General features: G+C 45.2%; 1 protein-coding gene across 11 annotated transcripts in view; it reads right to left on the reverse strand.

The window, feature by feature from the left end:
• The window catches only part of TTC7B (tetratricopeptide repeat domain 7B), a 297,044-nt gene that overhangs the window by 127,737 nt on the left and 151,663 nt on the right, over nt 1-17,644 (reverse strand). For all 11 annotated transcript variants that reach the window (XR_010137010.1, XM_054530407.2, XM_063715700.1 and 8 more), the window contains exons 10-13: nt 8,954-9,037; nt 7,824-7,928; nt 5,639-5,756; nt 3,489-3,546 (exon numbers count right to left, since the gene is read on the reverse strand). Coding sequence is in view for 10 of the 11 variants with exons in the window: in XM_054530407.2 (XP_054386382.1) it covers nt 3,489-3,546; nt 5,639-5,756; nt 7,824-7,928; nt 8,954-9,037 (365 nt within the window). In the remaining variant the exon portion in view is untranslated. The remainder of the gene's footprint in view (nt 1-3,488; nt 3,547-5,638; nt 5,757-7,823; nt 7,929-8,953; nt 9,038-17,644) is intronic.

Genomic DNA, 17,644 nt, shown 5'->3' on the forward strand with positions numbered 1-17,644 from the left:
GTATGCCACAGGCAACCCGCTGGACAGAAATCCTCAGGCAAGGTAGATGAGAGAGAGGACATTAGCGATCAGAAAAACTGCAAGCCTTCTGAACTCTGTAAATGAATCTAAAGCAGCCTCATAAACTCCGTGCCCGTATACTGAACACCTGGCTAGACTGCTCAGAAATACCTAAAAGACCTAAAAATGTCACCACAGGGACGCTCACAAAATGCTTCCCTTATCAAAGCACCTCCACATAATTAATTCAGTTTCTCTCCCATGAAGAAGAGCCCACTCATCCTTTTATCCACTTACCCACGCATCCACACACCCACCCATCCACCTACCCATCCATCTATCCATCCATCCATCCACTTACCCACCCATCCACCCATCCAACCACCCACCCATCCATCTATCCATCCATCCACCATCCACCTACCCATCCATCCACCATCCATCCATCCATCCATCCACATTATGCAATATCTATAATGTGATGCCAGGCCCTATGCTAACTTCTGGGGAGCATGGAGATGAATCATGCTAGTGCCTTTCCTTGATGAGTTCCCACCCCTGCCCCAGAGGGAGAGACCCAGAATGACCATCATTACAGTGCAGTGGGAGCAGTGCCCAGAGATAGGCATGCTGGGCTGCTACTGGAAAGCATCACATGGGCTTCCCAGCTCACCTGGCTAGAACCCAAGGATGTTGTGACATCTACCCCAGGGCTCTCCTAGATTCCATTTCCAATATTCTCTAGAGCTGAACCAAGAATATAGAGAAGGCTAATCAATGTTGACCCTAGTCCATAAGGCACATATCTTGCAACAATAATAACTACAATTTGTGAAGTTATCAACTATTAAGCTTCTTGTCCAAGAACAGCCAGCAAATGAGAGAAAGCCAGAACCTTGCTGCCTTGTTTAGCCAATTCTCCTTGAATTTCCCTTCAGTCCTGATTACAGGGGCCATGGGATTCGTGCATTAAGTTTTTTAAAAAGTGCAAACCCTGGTTAAATCTATTGCTCAGGAATCTCTTGTTAGTTACACACACAGGGTGACCAACTTGTCCTGGTTTGTCCAGGATGTTCCTGATTTTAGCACTGAAAGTTCCATATTCTGGGAAACCACTCAGTCCTCAAGAGATTGGGATGGCTGATCACCCTATATGCAGACATCATACCACACTTAAACTCAAGCTAGGACAGAAAGGGGAAAACGAAGCAAGATTGTGTACCCTATGCCACAGTGAGTGATACACACAAACACTACCATGCCACCCCTGCCTCCTGGAGCACCAGGCTTTATGCATACTGTGGGCCATGCAATGAAAGGTGCTCTCAACTGTTTTCAGGATGGCTTTTCTCAGTAGGATGTGAGAGCTTGCAGAAGAAGCAACTCAGATCAATTCAGCATCTTCAGAAGCTTTGCAAACAATATTATGTTCTTCTTCACTATACTTTTGTACAGGGCAAATGAATTGGTTCAGCTGCTTGGGTTGAGCTTACGAGTGTAGGAACAGCTGAGGGTCTCACATTCAGATGCAGCCACCCAACCTGGATGTCCTCAAAAATCACCTCTTTGGATCCACTAGAGAACAAATATGTCTGAATTCTGGTTGCAGTCATAATTAAGAGTTAACTTTCTTGTGCTATATCTGCAACCCATCCCTTCTTGAATTGTGTTTTCTTTTTAAACAAAAAATGCAAAACATTAGTATAAACAGAATTGTGGGGAGAATATTTAAAATACGTAGTAGAGAAAGTACTTCTCATCAAAGTAGTTTTAAATTATCCATTTACATTTAAGGAGTAATACAAATCATTTTCACTTACTTAAAATCTTTCCCTTAAAGATTTTTGTTAGGATTGCAATTTACTAGAATAGTCCTAGTTAATGTGTACTTGAAATAAAATGAAAAACATTCTATATTTCACACAAATTCTAATTTAGGTTAGCCTTCTGCAATATCATCAGTTAGGTTAGTGGGATTTTATTACTCTTTATTCCCATATGAACTAATATTTTAAAAATCTCTTTGAATTTAAACTTAAGCAAAAGATGAACAAAAAAGAATTCAGGCCAATGGAGCAGCTGTTATATAACATGAAGTTATACTGGCAGCTCAAGGCAGACCACCACTGTGGCTGTTTTTAGAGAGCCAGTAAGATGTGCTGATTTAAGAAAAGTGAAACAGATGTAATGACCACTTTCTTAAGCATCCATGTGTGGGTTTTACAAACTAGGACTGGAGAATTTAAAACTCCAAATCATTTGAAATGGAAATGCTTTCCACACTCCGTGCTGAAGAACATCAACAAAAGCTTAGCACAGAGACAGGAGATCTGTTTGCAGATGTCAGTTGGTACTTTTTGTCAATACCCAGACTGGGGCTGGCAACCTGAAGTAGCTACCGGCAAGCCTGCTAGGAAACAGAAATGAGACGGAAGAGTTTCAGACTCACTGAAACCCCTGATCATGATTTCATGAAAAAAGGCATACGGACACCATGATAAATCAGTAGGCAGCCCCAGTTCTAAGGAAAGAGTCTAACGAAGCTTGTCAGGTATTGGAAGGCCTCATGAAATATTCGTAACTAAGTTTCTAATACAGTTCCAAGAAATCAGTGTAACTCAGATATATTTAAAGTGACAGGATCAATACCAATGCTAGATTTCACATCTTGGGGCTATACTTCCAGACGATTTCATTTTTGTGGTTATACCTGTAATAAGAATCAAATGAGGGCAGTGTAGTATGGTGGGGCAGGAGAAACTGGGTTAGAGTCAGGAGACCCTGACCGCACAGACTTCAACAGCTGCGGGACTGGCAGCTCCTGTAACTCCTGCGCCTCAGTCCCTGACCTGCAAGGGACATACTGCCTGTCCGTCTTCCTCACTTGTGTGTGGTAAGCAACAAATCAAATAAGGGATGTGAAGGCACGCTGTGACGCTCGAGCATTTTATAATTGCAAGGCCTTCTCCTAATTTCCTGAGAGGCACAATGACAGAGAGAAGCACAAGGTGTTATGGAACAAGGTGGGGGCGGGGAGTTTGCGGCTGACTGTCTTCACTCAGTATTTCAGAGACTTCCTGAAATCGGCCTTCTCATTCCTTAATACAAAAACCTGCAGTTTGACATGTTTTTTTTTTTTTAAAAAAAAAAGCTAGAAAAGAATAATCTCTTCTCTAGATGATGACAAATGTCTTTAATAAAAGACTCATCTCCCTTGGCATACAAAGTATCTATCTTTTTCAAGCTGAAATCACTTTATTAGGAATGAATAAAATGTGCCCAAATGGATAAACAGATTAAGAGTGCAGATTGACACAGCAACAAGTGATGTAGCAGGGTTTGCATGCTGTGTGTTCGGTGCTCAGGACGAAAGACTCTCAGGGGTAAAACACTGTTTACATAATCTTTATAAATATCTCTTCTTTTTATACTCATCATACTTTGGTGTCATTATGTACAGCCGAGTGAAAAGATGAACTCCCACTCACCTCTGAAATGCAAGAAGCGCCTTTCTCTGTAGGACCTCCTGCATCCCTCGCAAAGAAGCTAAGAAAAGGGTTCAATTAGTCAGTGGCATGGGAGATCAGGGAGTTTTGACAAATACAAAACCCATCACAAAACCTGTACATTCAACTGGATTAAAAGCAGCAATGTCTGAGTGCCTATGTGCCCAGTCCTGCACCAGGCCCTGGAGAGGATAGGAAACAGAGCCCAGCCCTACCCCTGAGGTGCCTGCACTCATTGGGTGTGACTGTGGAACAATGCCAAGGGGACAGTGTGAGTTGGGTGGTCACTCTTGGTACTCCCAGGCATATGGGGGCCATTTGCAAAAGACCAGTTGGGAACTCCAGAAGAAACATGACTGCCCTCTCAAGTGTAGGCATATAACTCAGGGGAACGACAAGCTCTATGAGGATGGGGTGGGAGGGATGCAAGCACCAGCAGTGTTGATTTTGACAGCCTTGCCTTCAGAGTTCCTTCTGCCACTGAGAAGCTGCAGTCCTGGGCCACCGACAGTAGCTTGCTGCCTTGAAAGGCCAGCTTGGTTCACACTGGGAAATGGCCAGGACCTTTAACACCTTCATGTGAACACAAGGGATGGAGTAGGCAAACCCAACACTGATCATGGAAAATTAGCTCAAAAGCGTGAGGCCACCTTGCTGTGAATCAACACTTCCCCTGTGCAGAGCATGTGAGAAATGGCCCCTTAAACCTGGCTAGGAATGAAAAAGGTACTTTTTACTAGGGCAAGAGAAAAAGTCCTGGAGGAAACTGTTTATGGCTGGAGCTGCAAGAGGCCGTTACCTAACGCCTCCAACATGGCACCTCCCAGCCTGGCATGAGACTGAGAGCAGTGAAAGGCTGCCAGGGGGTCAATGTGTCTGGAGACCATGGCTAACTTAGAACAGCAGTGACACAGCTAGAGAGAACCTCAGAAAGGACCCAACTGACCCAAGAATGAAAGAGGAAGCCCCACAGGGTCAAGCAACTCTCCCAAAGTTGCAGGAGTAATGAGGGGTAGAGTCTGAAGAATTTACGTGGGTTAACATGTGGCGTTAAATTTGCCCCTCACTCAAAGTCTACTATATCAAAAGCTACGTGCTGGGTATTGCCAATGTATCATGTGTATATGGAAAATTAGCAAGTAATCCATATTGAACAGTAATTAATATGCACAACTTCCCCAGGACCTTTGATATTTTAGGGCAGAGAAAAGAATTTGGAGTAATTTGTAAAATAAGTTACAACAAAACCATAAAGAAAAAAAAGAAGTATTATAAAAGCCAGGATAGTATTTCCTCGTAAGGGAGAGAAGGGAGTTTGTGATTGGGAGGGGCACACGGAGGGCTCCCCAGGGGGCTGGCAAGGTTCTAGCTCCTCAGCAGGGTAATGGCTACAGGATATTTTGCCTTATACTAATTCAAATTCATTAAATTATCCATTTGTTTCTGAGATTTTTGTTTTGCATTTGTGTTATATTTAACAACATGATAAAAGAATAGTAACAGTTCAGGAAAAGTTTGTTAAACTTTCTGCAAATATCACTGAAAACTTAAGTATACAAGATTTTTTCTTAGCTAGAATCCCATCCATCAGAACTCTAAGCATGTCCAAAATCACTGTGCCCAAGACCCCTAGGTGTCTTGTGAGCTGCTGCACTGCACATGTACGTATCTACAAAATTAAAATGTGCAAATGGAGAAGGGGCATTTCCTGACCAGTCAAGGGAAGCTTCCTGGAAGTGTCTGGCCTTGACTCTTCCACATTCCTGTACCTAAGATCCAGCATCCCTTCACACAGGACAGCCCAGACCAAGTGGTGGGACAGGGGCAGGTGCAAGGCTAGGTGGATGAATCATCCCTCAAAGCCCAGTGAGGTACCCAGTGCGCTACCAGCATAATGTACCTGAAAATGAGGCCTGGGAGCCCTGGCACAGGGCCTTCCTCTCTGCCCTCCCATTCTCCCATCAGACCAAGCAAAGAGGACAGCAGCACCAGGGGCCCCACCGGACGGCACACCAGAATGCCCCAGCTTCTGTACCCTCCTGAGACAGAAGGGGACTGTGGGAATCCTGCAGTGTAGACTTAGGCAGTCCAGCCCTGCAGCTCAGCAGCTGTGGGGGTGGGACGTCTCTCACCGTCAGTGGCCTGCAGACTGTACGTGAGCCCCAGAGCTAAGTAGCCTTTGGCCTTGAACTCTGACGTTTTCTCTCCCACATCAACGACAGTTTTGGCAAACTTTTCAGCCTCTTCCAACTGAAAAATGAGACAAGTTAAAAACAACAACAACCTGCAGAATTTCTAACATGAGTTCCCATAAGCATCTGCTGCCAAAATTGGATTTCTGATGAGTCACTTTGAAAATGACTCTCAAATCTCCCAATCCCACTCTGGTGATTCTGTTTTCTTTCTTGAGCCTCTCTAACAGTTCGCAGGATTCCTGCCTTGCTTTTTCTCCTTAAAGTTTTCCTTACTGCTTATTTGCCTTCTTTTCCAAAGTTGCTTTCATATTTGGTGAGGGTCTATCTTTTTCATCTTTATTTTTTACTGACTGGTTCTATAATGAAGTTGTGTTAGGTATTCAGAAGTTGGACTGAATATATTTGTAAAGAATAAAGTTCTTGAAATGTTTTATGTTTGAGCCTTTCTTTTTTTTCCCCCCCAGGATATAAAGAATCCATTTAGGCTTGGATTCTCTTTGCCATGAGCTGTTATAAATTTCAAAACTCCATCCACTTATTTTACAAACCACAACACATGTACCTTGTGCCAGCAGATACCAATGAGAAAATGTGCACCTGTAAACTACACCCACAATAAGACCTGGTGCACAATTCATTAGAGGCAAAAATAGTAAGATTTGTTCCATTGAAGTATGGCAAATGTTGATGATATTGAAGTTGGGTGATAAGACACTGGAGTTCATATACTCTTGAGTTTTGTGGTATTTGGAAATTTTAATAATAAAAATGCAGGAAAAAATATACAGAAAAGATTTGTTACTCCTATATTTTTTTTTTTTTAAAAAAGAGGTCTATTTAAGGCATTTCAAGATGTATATGTTACAGTAATAAATAAAGCCAGAGCTGGGAGGAGGGCAGTAGTCACTGCTGGGAACTGGCATGTTCCAAATGCAAAGGTTGTGTCCACTCCTCCGCCTGCCCACTCCTGGAGCCGCCTGCGCCATCCCCTTGCCTGCTCACAGCCCCAAACTGTCAAAACCCACATGACCACACTACACCTTCACAGCTGTGCGTTTCAGGTGAGAGCCTGTGCTTTCAAAACATCTTTTCTACATTTTCCCAAGCAAAATGGAACTAAAGTGGAACACTCTTCACTAGGCTTACTTTTCTCCTGCTGGGTGAGAATATGTGGAAAAAAACCAAAGAGCAAGGATATAAGGGTGAACAACCTGAGTTTGTAAGACGCTTCGGTCTTTTTTGAGAAAATCCTTTTTATTGCTAATGTTGACATGAAGTTAAAGAAAAGAAATTAGAACTCTATCGTATGTGGCAATTATCTATACCACCATCTCGGCAATTAGACTGAGTTTTCTATTTCTTACTCAAATGATGTATTTTTTGAGGTACTAGAATTGTTACAAATCAGGCTATTGCCAAATTCAAATTTGAACAAGAATATTTGAAGAAAAATGCGTATGTGAAGGAAGAGAAATGAAGACAGTTGAACATATGAGCTGAAATATAGGGTGACTCCTTGCTCTACAGAAAGTGCCAGGCTCCCAGCCTAGGCAACAGAGTGAGACCCTGTCTCTACAAAAAAATTAAAAAATTAGCCAGGTGCAGTGGAGCACACCTGTAGTCCCAGCTACTCAGAAGGCTGAGGTGAAAGGATGACTCGAGCCCAAAAGGTTGAGGCTGCAGTGAGCTATGATTGTGCACTCCAGCCTGGGTGACAGAGCAAGACCCTGTCTCAAAAACAAAAACAAAAGCAAAAACAAACCAGGCTCAGCCAGGGATGCTAATTCAGTGACGTGTCTCTTCTCAGTCCCACATTGCTTGAATAAAGCAAGATGTATGGGAGTATGAATTATAATTCTATCTTATTATCATTATTCCTGAAGCACAATCCCATAGGAAAAAACCCGTGGAGTACCCCAGAGTACTCCTCAGTCCTTGAGGGGAGTGGATGAGGCCTGAGGAGGCCAGGGGCCCAGGCCCAGGGTCCGTGGCTCTACACAGTCTTGTCTTTGTACAGCTGATGAATCACCCTCGCTTTCTCTCTGTGCCTCGACGTGAAAAAAATGGGCAGTCCTGGCCCAGAGTCCTCTGCAGGAGCAGGGAGGGGGGCGCCCCTACTCACCCAGTGCAGGGAGCCCATGCAGAGCTTGGCAGCGAGGAGAGGGATGGTGGCGTCGTCCGGCTTCAGGCGGATACACTCTTTCAGCACCTTCACGGCACGGGCAGACTTGGCAAAAGAAGATTATTTCCGTGAAACTCAAAGTGTTTGACAGAACCGAATACTACAGCCTTCTCAGAGGGGTTTTTGGCCAGGGTGGCCTCCTCGTGGGCTTGTCCAACTTTAAGCCCAAGCAAGCAGGGTTCTGGGGTGCATGAAAACCAGAGCCTGCGGCTTCTGAGTGACTGGGGAGTACACTGGGTTAAAAGCCAGCAGGAATGCTTCCCTGGCACTACCTGAATTTCATTCCATACTTGTGTAGCTATTGGAAAATTAAGAAAAACATAAAGACGGTGGAAGTTTGTTCTTATAAAAGGTAAATATCCAATTTAAGGCACAGAATACTGTATTTCTGAATTCACTTAGCTCAAATAATCTTCTATCTCAGGCTTCATTCGCTAAATGGCCCAAATTAGCAAGAAAAACAATAGCTACGACCTCTGTTGAGTGTATACACAGCAAGGAGCGTGCCTCTAAACACCTCTGGTGTAGCATCTCATTCTCCTGATAACACATCTATGGAGTGGGTGCTGTTCTTACTCCATTTTACCAAGGAAACTGAGCTACTCAGTAACTTGCCTGGGTCACTCAGCTGGGAGGGCAGCACCAAGCTTCCATCCTGCCATTGGACTCCCTCAGCCCACATTTTCATCCAGTATCATGCACTGCCTAATATAATACATTGCTCAAGATAACCAACAGGTTTCCCCTCCAGGAATCAGCTTAACTCTCAGATGAGTGGAGGTATCTGTGTAAAACATTAGCTCTAGTTCAAGCCATGTCCATGACACCTGATGAAGTCACAATGACTGGAAAAAGACAAATATTTCAGAATTTTTCTTCTCAGTGATAAGTCCATCTTGGCTCCCCAAACAATTAAATCTGATTGTTCACTGAGAACGGACCAGGTTAGTTTCCCAGAGTGACTCGAAAGACTTCCACAAAGTCTATCATTCCGTGCAATTCCATGACATTCAACTCTTTGGCCTTAATAGGATAGGCATAAAAAACTGCCCATCACAAAGGGGACTCACTTTTCCAGCAGCCATCAGGGACAGAGCAAACTGGTACCACAGGTGGAACTCCTCAAAGGCAAACTTCATGGCTCTTTCTAGGCACTGGTTGGGAAAGAAAAACAAATGCAGACATCTGAGAATCACTGGTGCCACAACTGCACAAGTGTGAGCTTGTACCTATGCACACTAAGGTAAGTCCCATAAAATCTGCTTCCCTTGAATGCTTAAAACATAATCCGCCACCAAACGGCTCCTATGGAGTCCCCACACAGGACGATGCACCATGCCGGTGGCCAGGACAACCCACAATTGACCAAAGCTGTGACAATCCCTGCCCTCGAGTAGCTTTGTATCTGGCACAGGAAAAGAAGCAAATACACCAACAACACAAAGACAAAGACAAACTCAGGGGTGCCCCCAGGGTGAGAAACAGGACTGTGATGAAGTGATCCCAGGAATCAGGAATGGCATCAGGGAGAACGGAAACTGAGCTGGGCCTTCCCCAACCCAGCATCACTATGAGACACCATCAAAGGCAGAAACCACAACTTCTTTATCTTCTCAGTACCGGTGCATTGCCTGCCGTGGTGAGTAATCTACAAACGGACTTCCCTCTCAGTCAGTGAGGAGCCTCTGGTCCCTGCACAGAGTGACACGATGACGTTAGAGCTTTAGGAAGACCGTGTGGGACTGGGGTGAGCAGGGTGAGGTGGAAGACCTTGATGGAGGCAGGCCAGGAACAAAGTGGATAGAATGGTCCAGGGGTTTCAGAATCGAGAAATATGTCCGAGGTCAAATCAGCAAGGATGGGTCACCTGTGGAAACATGCAGGGACTGGGGAGGCACAGGAGGTTCCCAAAGTTTCTGGTTTGCATACCTGGGGGAAAATCCATGCCACAGAAGGCCTTTGTGTATCCACGAGTGCGTGTGTGTGTGTGTGTGTGTGTGTGTGTGTGTGTTTGAGAGAGAGGGAGAGAAGGGGAGGTGTTTTTTTTTTTTTTAAGGAGAAAGGAAGAATGGGGAAGGAAGCTGTCATGAACGAGTTTGACATGGGAAATACTGAGTTCGAGGCATCATGAGGTAATTTACCAAAGACATTCTGGGACCTCAAGAAAAAGATCTAACAGAAGACAAACATTTGAGAAAAGAGCTGAAGTTACTGGAAGAGATCAGATCAGTCCAGAAGAGTATTCAGAGAGAAGGCAGTGGGGCCAGACCGTGGAAAGGGAGAGAAAAGGGATCTGGAAAGGAGGGCGAAGAAGGGAACTGGGTGGGAGGGCATGCAGCAGTGTCACGACATGGAGAGGGACCCGGGAAGAGGCCAATGGGGCCAGCGGCAATGGAGGCCAAGAAGCCACTGCAATCGATCGGGTGACGAGCTCTGCAAGTATGGCTTTAGGGGACATGGGAGGAGAACACAGGCCATGGGGACCGATAAGCAAAGAAAAGATGGAGATGAGGCATGAAGGAAGGATGTGTGGGGTGAAGAAAGGCTTTTTATCTATGTGCTTAATTTTTCATAGGGGCAACTCAAGCCTCTCGCTAACATGAGCAGAACGAGCATGCAGAGTGAAGACTCTGGGGAGATAAATTAGGTCCCAGAAGACTAGAGAGAGCCAGGTTCCCGGAACAAATGTATCCCTGCTGAGAGGCCTTCTCTTACAGAGGTAAGATCCTCCAGATAAGGAGGAGAGAATGGCAGGTGCTGTCGGGCCCAGCCAGTTTTCTCTGTAAAGATGGAATGAGGTGGGTGCTGGGAGGAAAGGAAAAGAATAATGGCAGGAGGTTTTAAAAACAGAGGCGGCTGGGCGCAGTGGCTCACACCTGTAATCCCAGCACTAGGGAGGCTGAGGCAGGAGGATCACTTGAGGCCAGGAGTTCGAGACCAGCTAAGGCAACATAGCGAGACCCCCGTCTCCACAAAAAAATTAGTAAAAATTAGCTGGGTATCGTAGTGCACACCTGTAGTCCCAGTTACTCAGGAGGCTGAGGAGGGAGAATAGCTTGAGCCCAGGAGGCCGAGGCTGCAGTGAGCTGTGATCGTACCACTACATTTCAGCCTGGGCAACAGAGCAAGACCACCCTGTCTCAAAAAAAAAAAAAAAAAAAAAGAAAAGAAAGAAAGAAAGAAAAGAAAGAAAAACAACGCAAAAAATAGAAAAGGTTTAAACAACAACAAAATCCCCCTCCAACAAAGGGGACAGAAGGTTCACAGCAGGGTCAGCTCAGAGACTGTTGCAACCACGCAGTGGAGCCTGCACCACTATGTTGCCACCTTCTCTCATGCTGCTAGGTGGCCAGTGCAGGAGCAGAGGAAAATGATGGGATGCTCAGGATTCACAGACAGTCAAGGAAGGAGGGCAAGGAGCTGGGGACCTGGAGACAAGGAGCTGCAGTGAAGGTGACAAATGGGTAAAGGTAAAGTGAGGTGGTGGGAGAGGAGAGAGAAGAATTCTAGAATTTTAAATGATATATACAGAGGTCACACAGTAAATATCATGCTAGTTGGTTTACTGTGAAAAGCTGTTCTGACAAAAACATATTCTATTTAAAAGCAAAGTAATAAGCATTAATAAGCACCTAGTGCTTGGCGACGGCACAGGGTGGGCATCCGAAGACCTTGAGCAAGGTGAACATGGGCAATGTGTTCAGCTCAGGGCTGGCTGAGGGCCTCATCCTACGCCATGGGACATCGGCAGGAGTGGCTGGGCGAGGCCTCCAGGAGAGTCCTTTAAAAGCAGGGCATTCTCTGCCAGCACACACTTTGCCCTCAGCCCTGCCCCTTCAAAGCCGCAAGTAGAGTGGCCAGGAATACTGAGCAGAAAGAGAAAGCGCATGGCCCTGATGCCATGAGGTGCTGTAGCTGCTGCACCAGCCTCTCACAGGCTTCTTGTAGGGGGAACCAAATAAATTCCTCTTTGGCTAAGCCACTGCATGCTGGTTTTGTTAATTATATCTGAATATACTCCTCATTAGTGCAGACACCAAGCAGCAGACCTGGAATCTGAACCTGAACCCAGGGCCCTCTTAGCTGCTTTGCTGTACTGAGGAAGGAGTCACTGTGCCTTTAAGGAGCACAGCGGGGAGGGAGAAATGAAAGCAGCGTGCTGAGATCAAGTAGGTAAGACAGGGTGGCGGGAGAGACCTGACCCAGGTCTGGAAGGCATGGGCTGGGACTAAGTTGGGGAGGACAAGTGTGATGGAGGATGCTAAGCAGTGAAAAGCCAGCAATGCCTAGAAACTGACTTGGGGATGGGGATGAGGGACGATGGAGGAGGAGGAGGAGATGAGAATGATCACTGTGGCTGAAATGAGACACGGGAGCCGATATGTGGAGAGATGGTAGATAATCAAAAATAAGGATTGTTCTAACAGCCCTACTCAACCAATACATTGCAATAACACCACGAAGTACTTCAGTATACTTAGTAAGTACTTAAACACTAAGTACTTAAACATTTATATGTTTAAATGGTTTTTTGGTCCTCCTTTTGCTAAGAGGAATGATAAATATCAACTGTTTTCCTGATCAACAAAAGGAGCTCTGCAGCTGAAACAGTCTGTTCTGAATCAAAAAGCTAGATGCTATAAATAAGTATGCACCCTTCTTTTCTTGCATGCCAAAGGCTAACAGCCTCATTAAACTCTGTGAAGCACATTCACTGGAGGTCTAATTGATATAGAGCTGCGTTCCAGGTGCTACAGGAAAGAAAAACAGCCCCAGTCCTCATCAGGAGTAGAATCACGGGATCCTGTGGCTGGCAGATCACTTGGGGAGCATCTAGTTGAAGCCCTCAAAGGAGAGGGCCCTTGTCATTCTGGCTGCCTGTTACTTCAAAGCTCTTCTGATTTTGGCAGGGGGGACGAGCAGGCACTCCCAAGAAGAGAAGCGATAGGAATGTGGCACACGCGTGGCACGCAGACAACCAATCACAGGCTCCTGCCAGCCTCTGAATCTGCAGGTAGGGAGGCAGGGAAGGGGCCTCTGGACCTCGTTCCAAGCAACCTGAGTGAGCTGGGACCTCCCAAATTGGGGCAGGGCCCTTGTCTCCCTGAATCTGTTCCAGTCTCTTCAGCCTCTGGTGGAACTGGTGAGCTTAGCAGTGCAGATGGATAAGTTCCTTTTCTGCTTAACAAGTCCAGTTCCGTCACCTACAGCCAAGGCCCTGAAGGTACGCCTAATCAAACGCTTCAGGCTCCTCCTGTGACAACCCCTACCTTCCAGCCCCCAACAAGTTGTAGAGCTTCTGCCTGAGAACCCTTCAGAATAGGGAATACACAACCTGAATGGCAGCTAGAAATACAGTATCAAGGTGCACAACAGATTGGGTGTGTGAATTCAGGCAAGCAATTAACCACTGTGTGCCTAGATTCCTCACTGTAAAATGGGAACTATGACAGTAATTAATGCAGAGAGTTACTAAGATTAAATTAGTTACTACATACAATGCCACAGGAAATAGCTCCTCAGAAACAGGCCAGTGAGTACTAAACAAAGGTTAGCTATTATTCCTTTTTAAAAATTTTAACATACTTATATTAGGAATGGAAACACAACAAATTGTATCATACCTATCACTACCCAGATTCAATGTATGAAAACTCAAATTTACAATGCATTATATCAGAAATAAATATCTTTACAAAATATTTACAAAACTTTATGAAATGTTTCCTCATTTTAGAAAAGGAGTCAATCTGAGACCCTTGAGAATAGGGCACAACTTTACAGAACTGGACCAGAATGTATGCTTATTTCTTTATTACTTTAACAAGTGTGGTAACACTTACTCTGTAGCCAGGCACTATTTTAATTACTTTACAAGCATTGCCTTATTGGGTGACCCTAAGGACCCTGCAAAGTACAAGGCAGGTAGGTCCCTTTATCATCATCCATTTGCAGGTGAGGAAACTGAGATGCAGAGTTGTTAAGGGGGTACACGGGCCTCAGAGTTGGTGGTGAAGCCAGATGGGAGTGAAGCGGTCTGGTTCCAGAGATTGAGCTCTTCACCACAACACTACTGCCTTTGAAACTTTAATTATATCGTGCCACTCACACTTCATTTATCAGGCCCACTCATGCTGCAGAAAGCAAAGGACAACTAAATAAAAGGCCCCTAAAAAGGCCACATGCTTCTTGAACTGTTTCAGAGACTCAGCAATATTTTTTTTGCTGCTAATGGGGACCCTTGCTTGAGGCTACTAAGGACTGAGACCTTTCCAGCTAGTAGAAGTGTCAATCAACTTTACTGATGCCACAATATCCACCAGCACCACGGCAGCCAGTGGTGCCACGTCTCCAGCCCATCGCAAAGTTCTCAATTGACAAAGATTACATGAGTCCTGTGTTTCCTCTACAGGCAGCATCTCTCCCAGTTCCCTCCTAGTTTGGACCTCTTTCTCATAATGATAACAACTCACCTCCCATAACAAGCCATGAGGGTGTCCTAAAGAGAGTTAGGAAATCTGGGTCAATTACAAATTAGCCCTCCACCCCAATTCAGAGGTGTGTGAGCTCTGGCATCACAGCCAATGTCGCTGCCTGCCAGTGGGCTCTTGGCATCTTATGAGATACAGTGACGGCACCCTGGCTTTGGAAAAGCGCCCAGACAGCTTCAGATGCTCCTGAAATGCTGATGCCAAGCATGCTGCCTGGATATATAACATGTCCTCCCCTATGTCCGTAAACATGAAGATTACATAAACCCCTAAGCAGCTCAGGTCAACCATACCTCAACTACAAAAGGAGACTCCCTGCCAAAAAAATGCACCCACAGTAAAAAGGAACGTGGGTTGTCACTACGGGCATTCGCTATCCACAACCCTCGCCCCTTAGGCTGTTTGCTCATCCCAGTTCTGTTTGCCTATCCCTTTTTAAGAACCCAATTGTATGTGTACGTGACAGAGTAAAAAACTGCAGTTTTAATGTTGTGAGGAGACGGAGAACATAAAATAAAAGCATTCACATTTTTAATTTTTTTAATATTTATTTATTTTGAGACAGGGTCTTGCTCTGTCACCGAGGCAGAGTGTAGTAGCACAATCTCAGCTCAGTGCAACCTCCGCCTCCTGGGTTCAAGCGATTCTCCTTCCTTAGCCACCCGAGTAGCTGGGATTACAGGCGCCCGCCACAATGCCCGGCGAATTTTTTGTATTTTTAGTAGAGACGGGGTTTCATCATGTTGGTCAGGCTGGTCTTGAACTCCTGACCTCAGGCAATCTGCCCGCCTCAGCCTCCCAAAGTGCTGGGATTACAGGCTTGAGCCACCATACCCAGCTGCATTCACATTTTAATAATGGTTCCAGTGAAAAAGATGCATTGATGAAAATGGACTTTTCAAAAGATGGCAGGTGTTCCGTGCATGGGGGACATATAAGAGAGTGCTTTAATCACTCAAGCCCAGCTCGCAGGGCGTGAGGACAAAAAGAGCAGTCACATGGTAAAGGCACTGGTTCGGGGGCCAGGCTGCCTAGGCTTAATCCAAGCTCCTCACTCCCAGCCATGGGGTTGTAATGGGGGTTAAATGCAGAAATACATGTGAAATGCTCAAAAGAGTGGCCCACAATGAAGGCTATCGATGGGTTGGCTTTTATGAAACAAAGCAAGAGTAGATCTTCAGGGTTCTGAAGGGCAGATGAAGGGGAGAATGAGAACCCCTGGGAATGAGGGTGGGCATGCCAGTGGATGGCAAAGGCAGTGTGAATAGGAGTCTTTGAGTGGCATGAGCTAGATTCTGGTCCCTTTTCCACTTCTGGAGTCCAGCGAAGGGATGGCAGTGTGGGCCTAGGAAGGGAAGTGGGGCCAGTCCAGAGCTGCAGATCCCTGAGTCACCCACACAAAACAGCAGGTGACATCTCCAAATCACCTCCCTCACAAGAAAAGAAGATGGATTTGGCAGTGGTATTATTTCTACCAGGAAAGATAGGTCCATTCGCTGTAATCACATGACTGCCACCTCTCTAATCCCAGATAACATTCATTTAATACCATGAATATTTGGTAGAACAATAATTAGACTCTAAATGGCATCCTAATCATTTAAGTGCGAGTCAAAATGTCACTTGCAAAAACGTTTCCTTTTGGTAGCAAGAGCTTATGCCTTTCCAGTCTCTTTTTCCGGCTTTTCATAAATCAGCCATCTTTGAGGGGGCTCCAGGAATGAGAAGCTTTTCTGGCATCAGAAAGGGATTTAGCAATTACCTCCCTAGTACACGAAGCCCAATTACACAAACTGGGTGCACGGCAGCGACAGCTGTACAGTACCACAAGCACAGCAAAGCCAAAGTCTATTTTTGGAATTCAAGAGTAAGATTCTGCATCCAAATCCTATTGGGGAGGGGGCAGAAATAAAATAATCAGACACCCCTCAAATTTAGCCTGAAGTCTACGTCCAAAATTCATCACTATTAAAAGACAACAAATAGCATAGTGAACTGTCATCATTATTTACCTCATAGACAGGTCAGCCATATCCTAAAAGTTCTTATGACATAGATCCTTCAGTTCATCAGGGAGCCTTTCTCTTCCACATCGTGTATACTTCACGAGTCAGTTAACCAAATTCCTTGCAGTTGTGTAACTGATTGTTTTTAAACATGATATACACAAAATATTTCACTTCCTTAACTGTTAGCAATAAAAAACTCTGTAAGCTATTCAAACATTTTGGGCCATCATCTTAGACCCACAGACTGACAGAATCACAGAGCAATTTGAGGCCTTTGAGATTATCTGATCCCATTCTTACTTCACGGATATTGAAACTAAGACCCAGAGAGGAGACAGGACCTCCCCCAGGGCTGCACACAGTGGCAGACCTGGAGTGAGAGCCAACATCTCATGATCCTCAGTTCAGAGCTCTTACTCCTAAATTTTTTATTGTTGTTGTTAGATAGAGTTTTGCTCTTGTTGCCTAGGCTGGAGTGCAATGGCGTGATCTTGGCTCATTGCAACCTCCACCTCCTGGGTTCAAGTGATTCTCCTGCCTCAGCCTCCCAAATAGCTGGGATTACAGGCATGCGCCACCATGCCTGGCTAATTTTGTATTTTTAGTAGGGACAGAATTTCGCTATGTTGACTGGGCTGGTCTCAACCTCCTGACCTCAGGTGATATGCCTGCCTTGGCCTCCCAAAGTGCTGGGATTACAGGTGTGAGCCACCATGCTCGGCACTCCTAAATTAATTAAAAATGAAAGTACAAATTAAAATGGAGTTTGAGAGGTCTATCCACAGGAGCTTGGGTCCAGGAAAAGCTTCTAAGAGGCATACTTATGGGACTCTCGGCTACAAATAAAAGTCCCCCTCCTCGCCCCAAGTTTGGAGAAAACATAGACATCAAAGCTTGCTCAAGTTTTCTCTCCTTATACTAGAAACAAAGCAAATGTATCCATGCCCTACCTCTTCCCATTTCTCTTTTTGCTTTAAAACAGAAATACTGCTCCAAGCAGGGAAGTCTCAGAGTTTTATTGCTTTGGCAAACACTTAAAGGATATCATTGCCTCTGGCCACGGTGAGAGGAGTAGAGTGGGTTGTTTTCAAAGGTCACAGACTTTATTATAGAATTTGAATGCTGGATGCGGTTTTCTGGCATGCTCTCCTCTCAACTCTACAAATCAAGTAGACCAAGCTTGCACATTGAGTAAGGGGTCTCAGGGGTCCTACTCAAATACTACTCCATCCGCTGCTTTGCCAGTGTAGCTGTTCCTTGC

This window comes from Pongo abelii, chromosome 15 (assembly GCF_028885655.2).
Source record: "Pongo abelii isolate AG06213 chromosome 15, NHGRI_mPonAbe1-v2.0_pri, whole genome shotgun sequence".
NCBI classification, from domain to species: Eukaryota; Metazoa; Chordata; class Mammalia; order Primates; family Hominidae; genus Pongo; species Pongo abelii.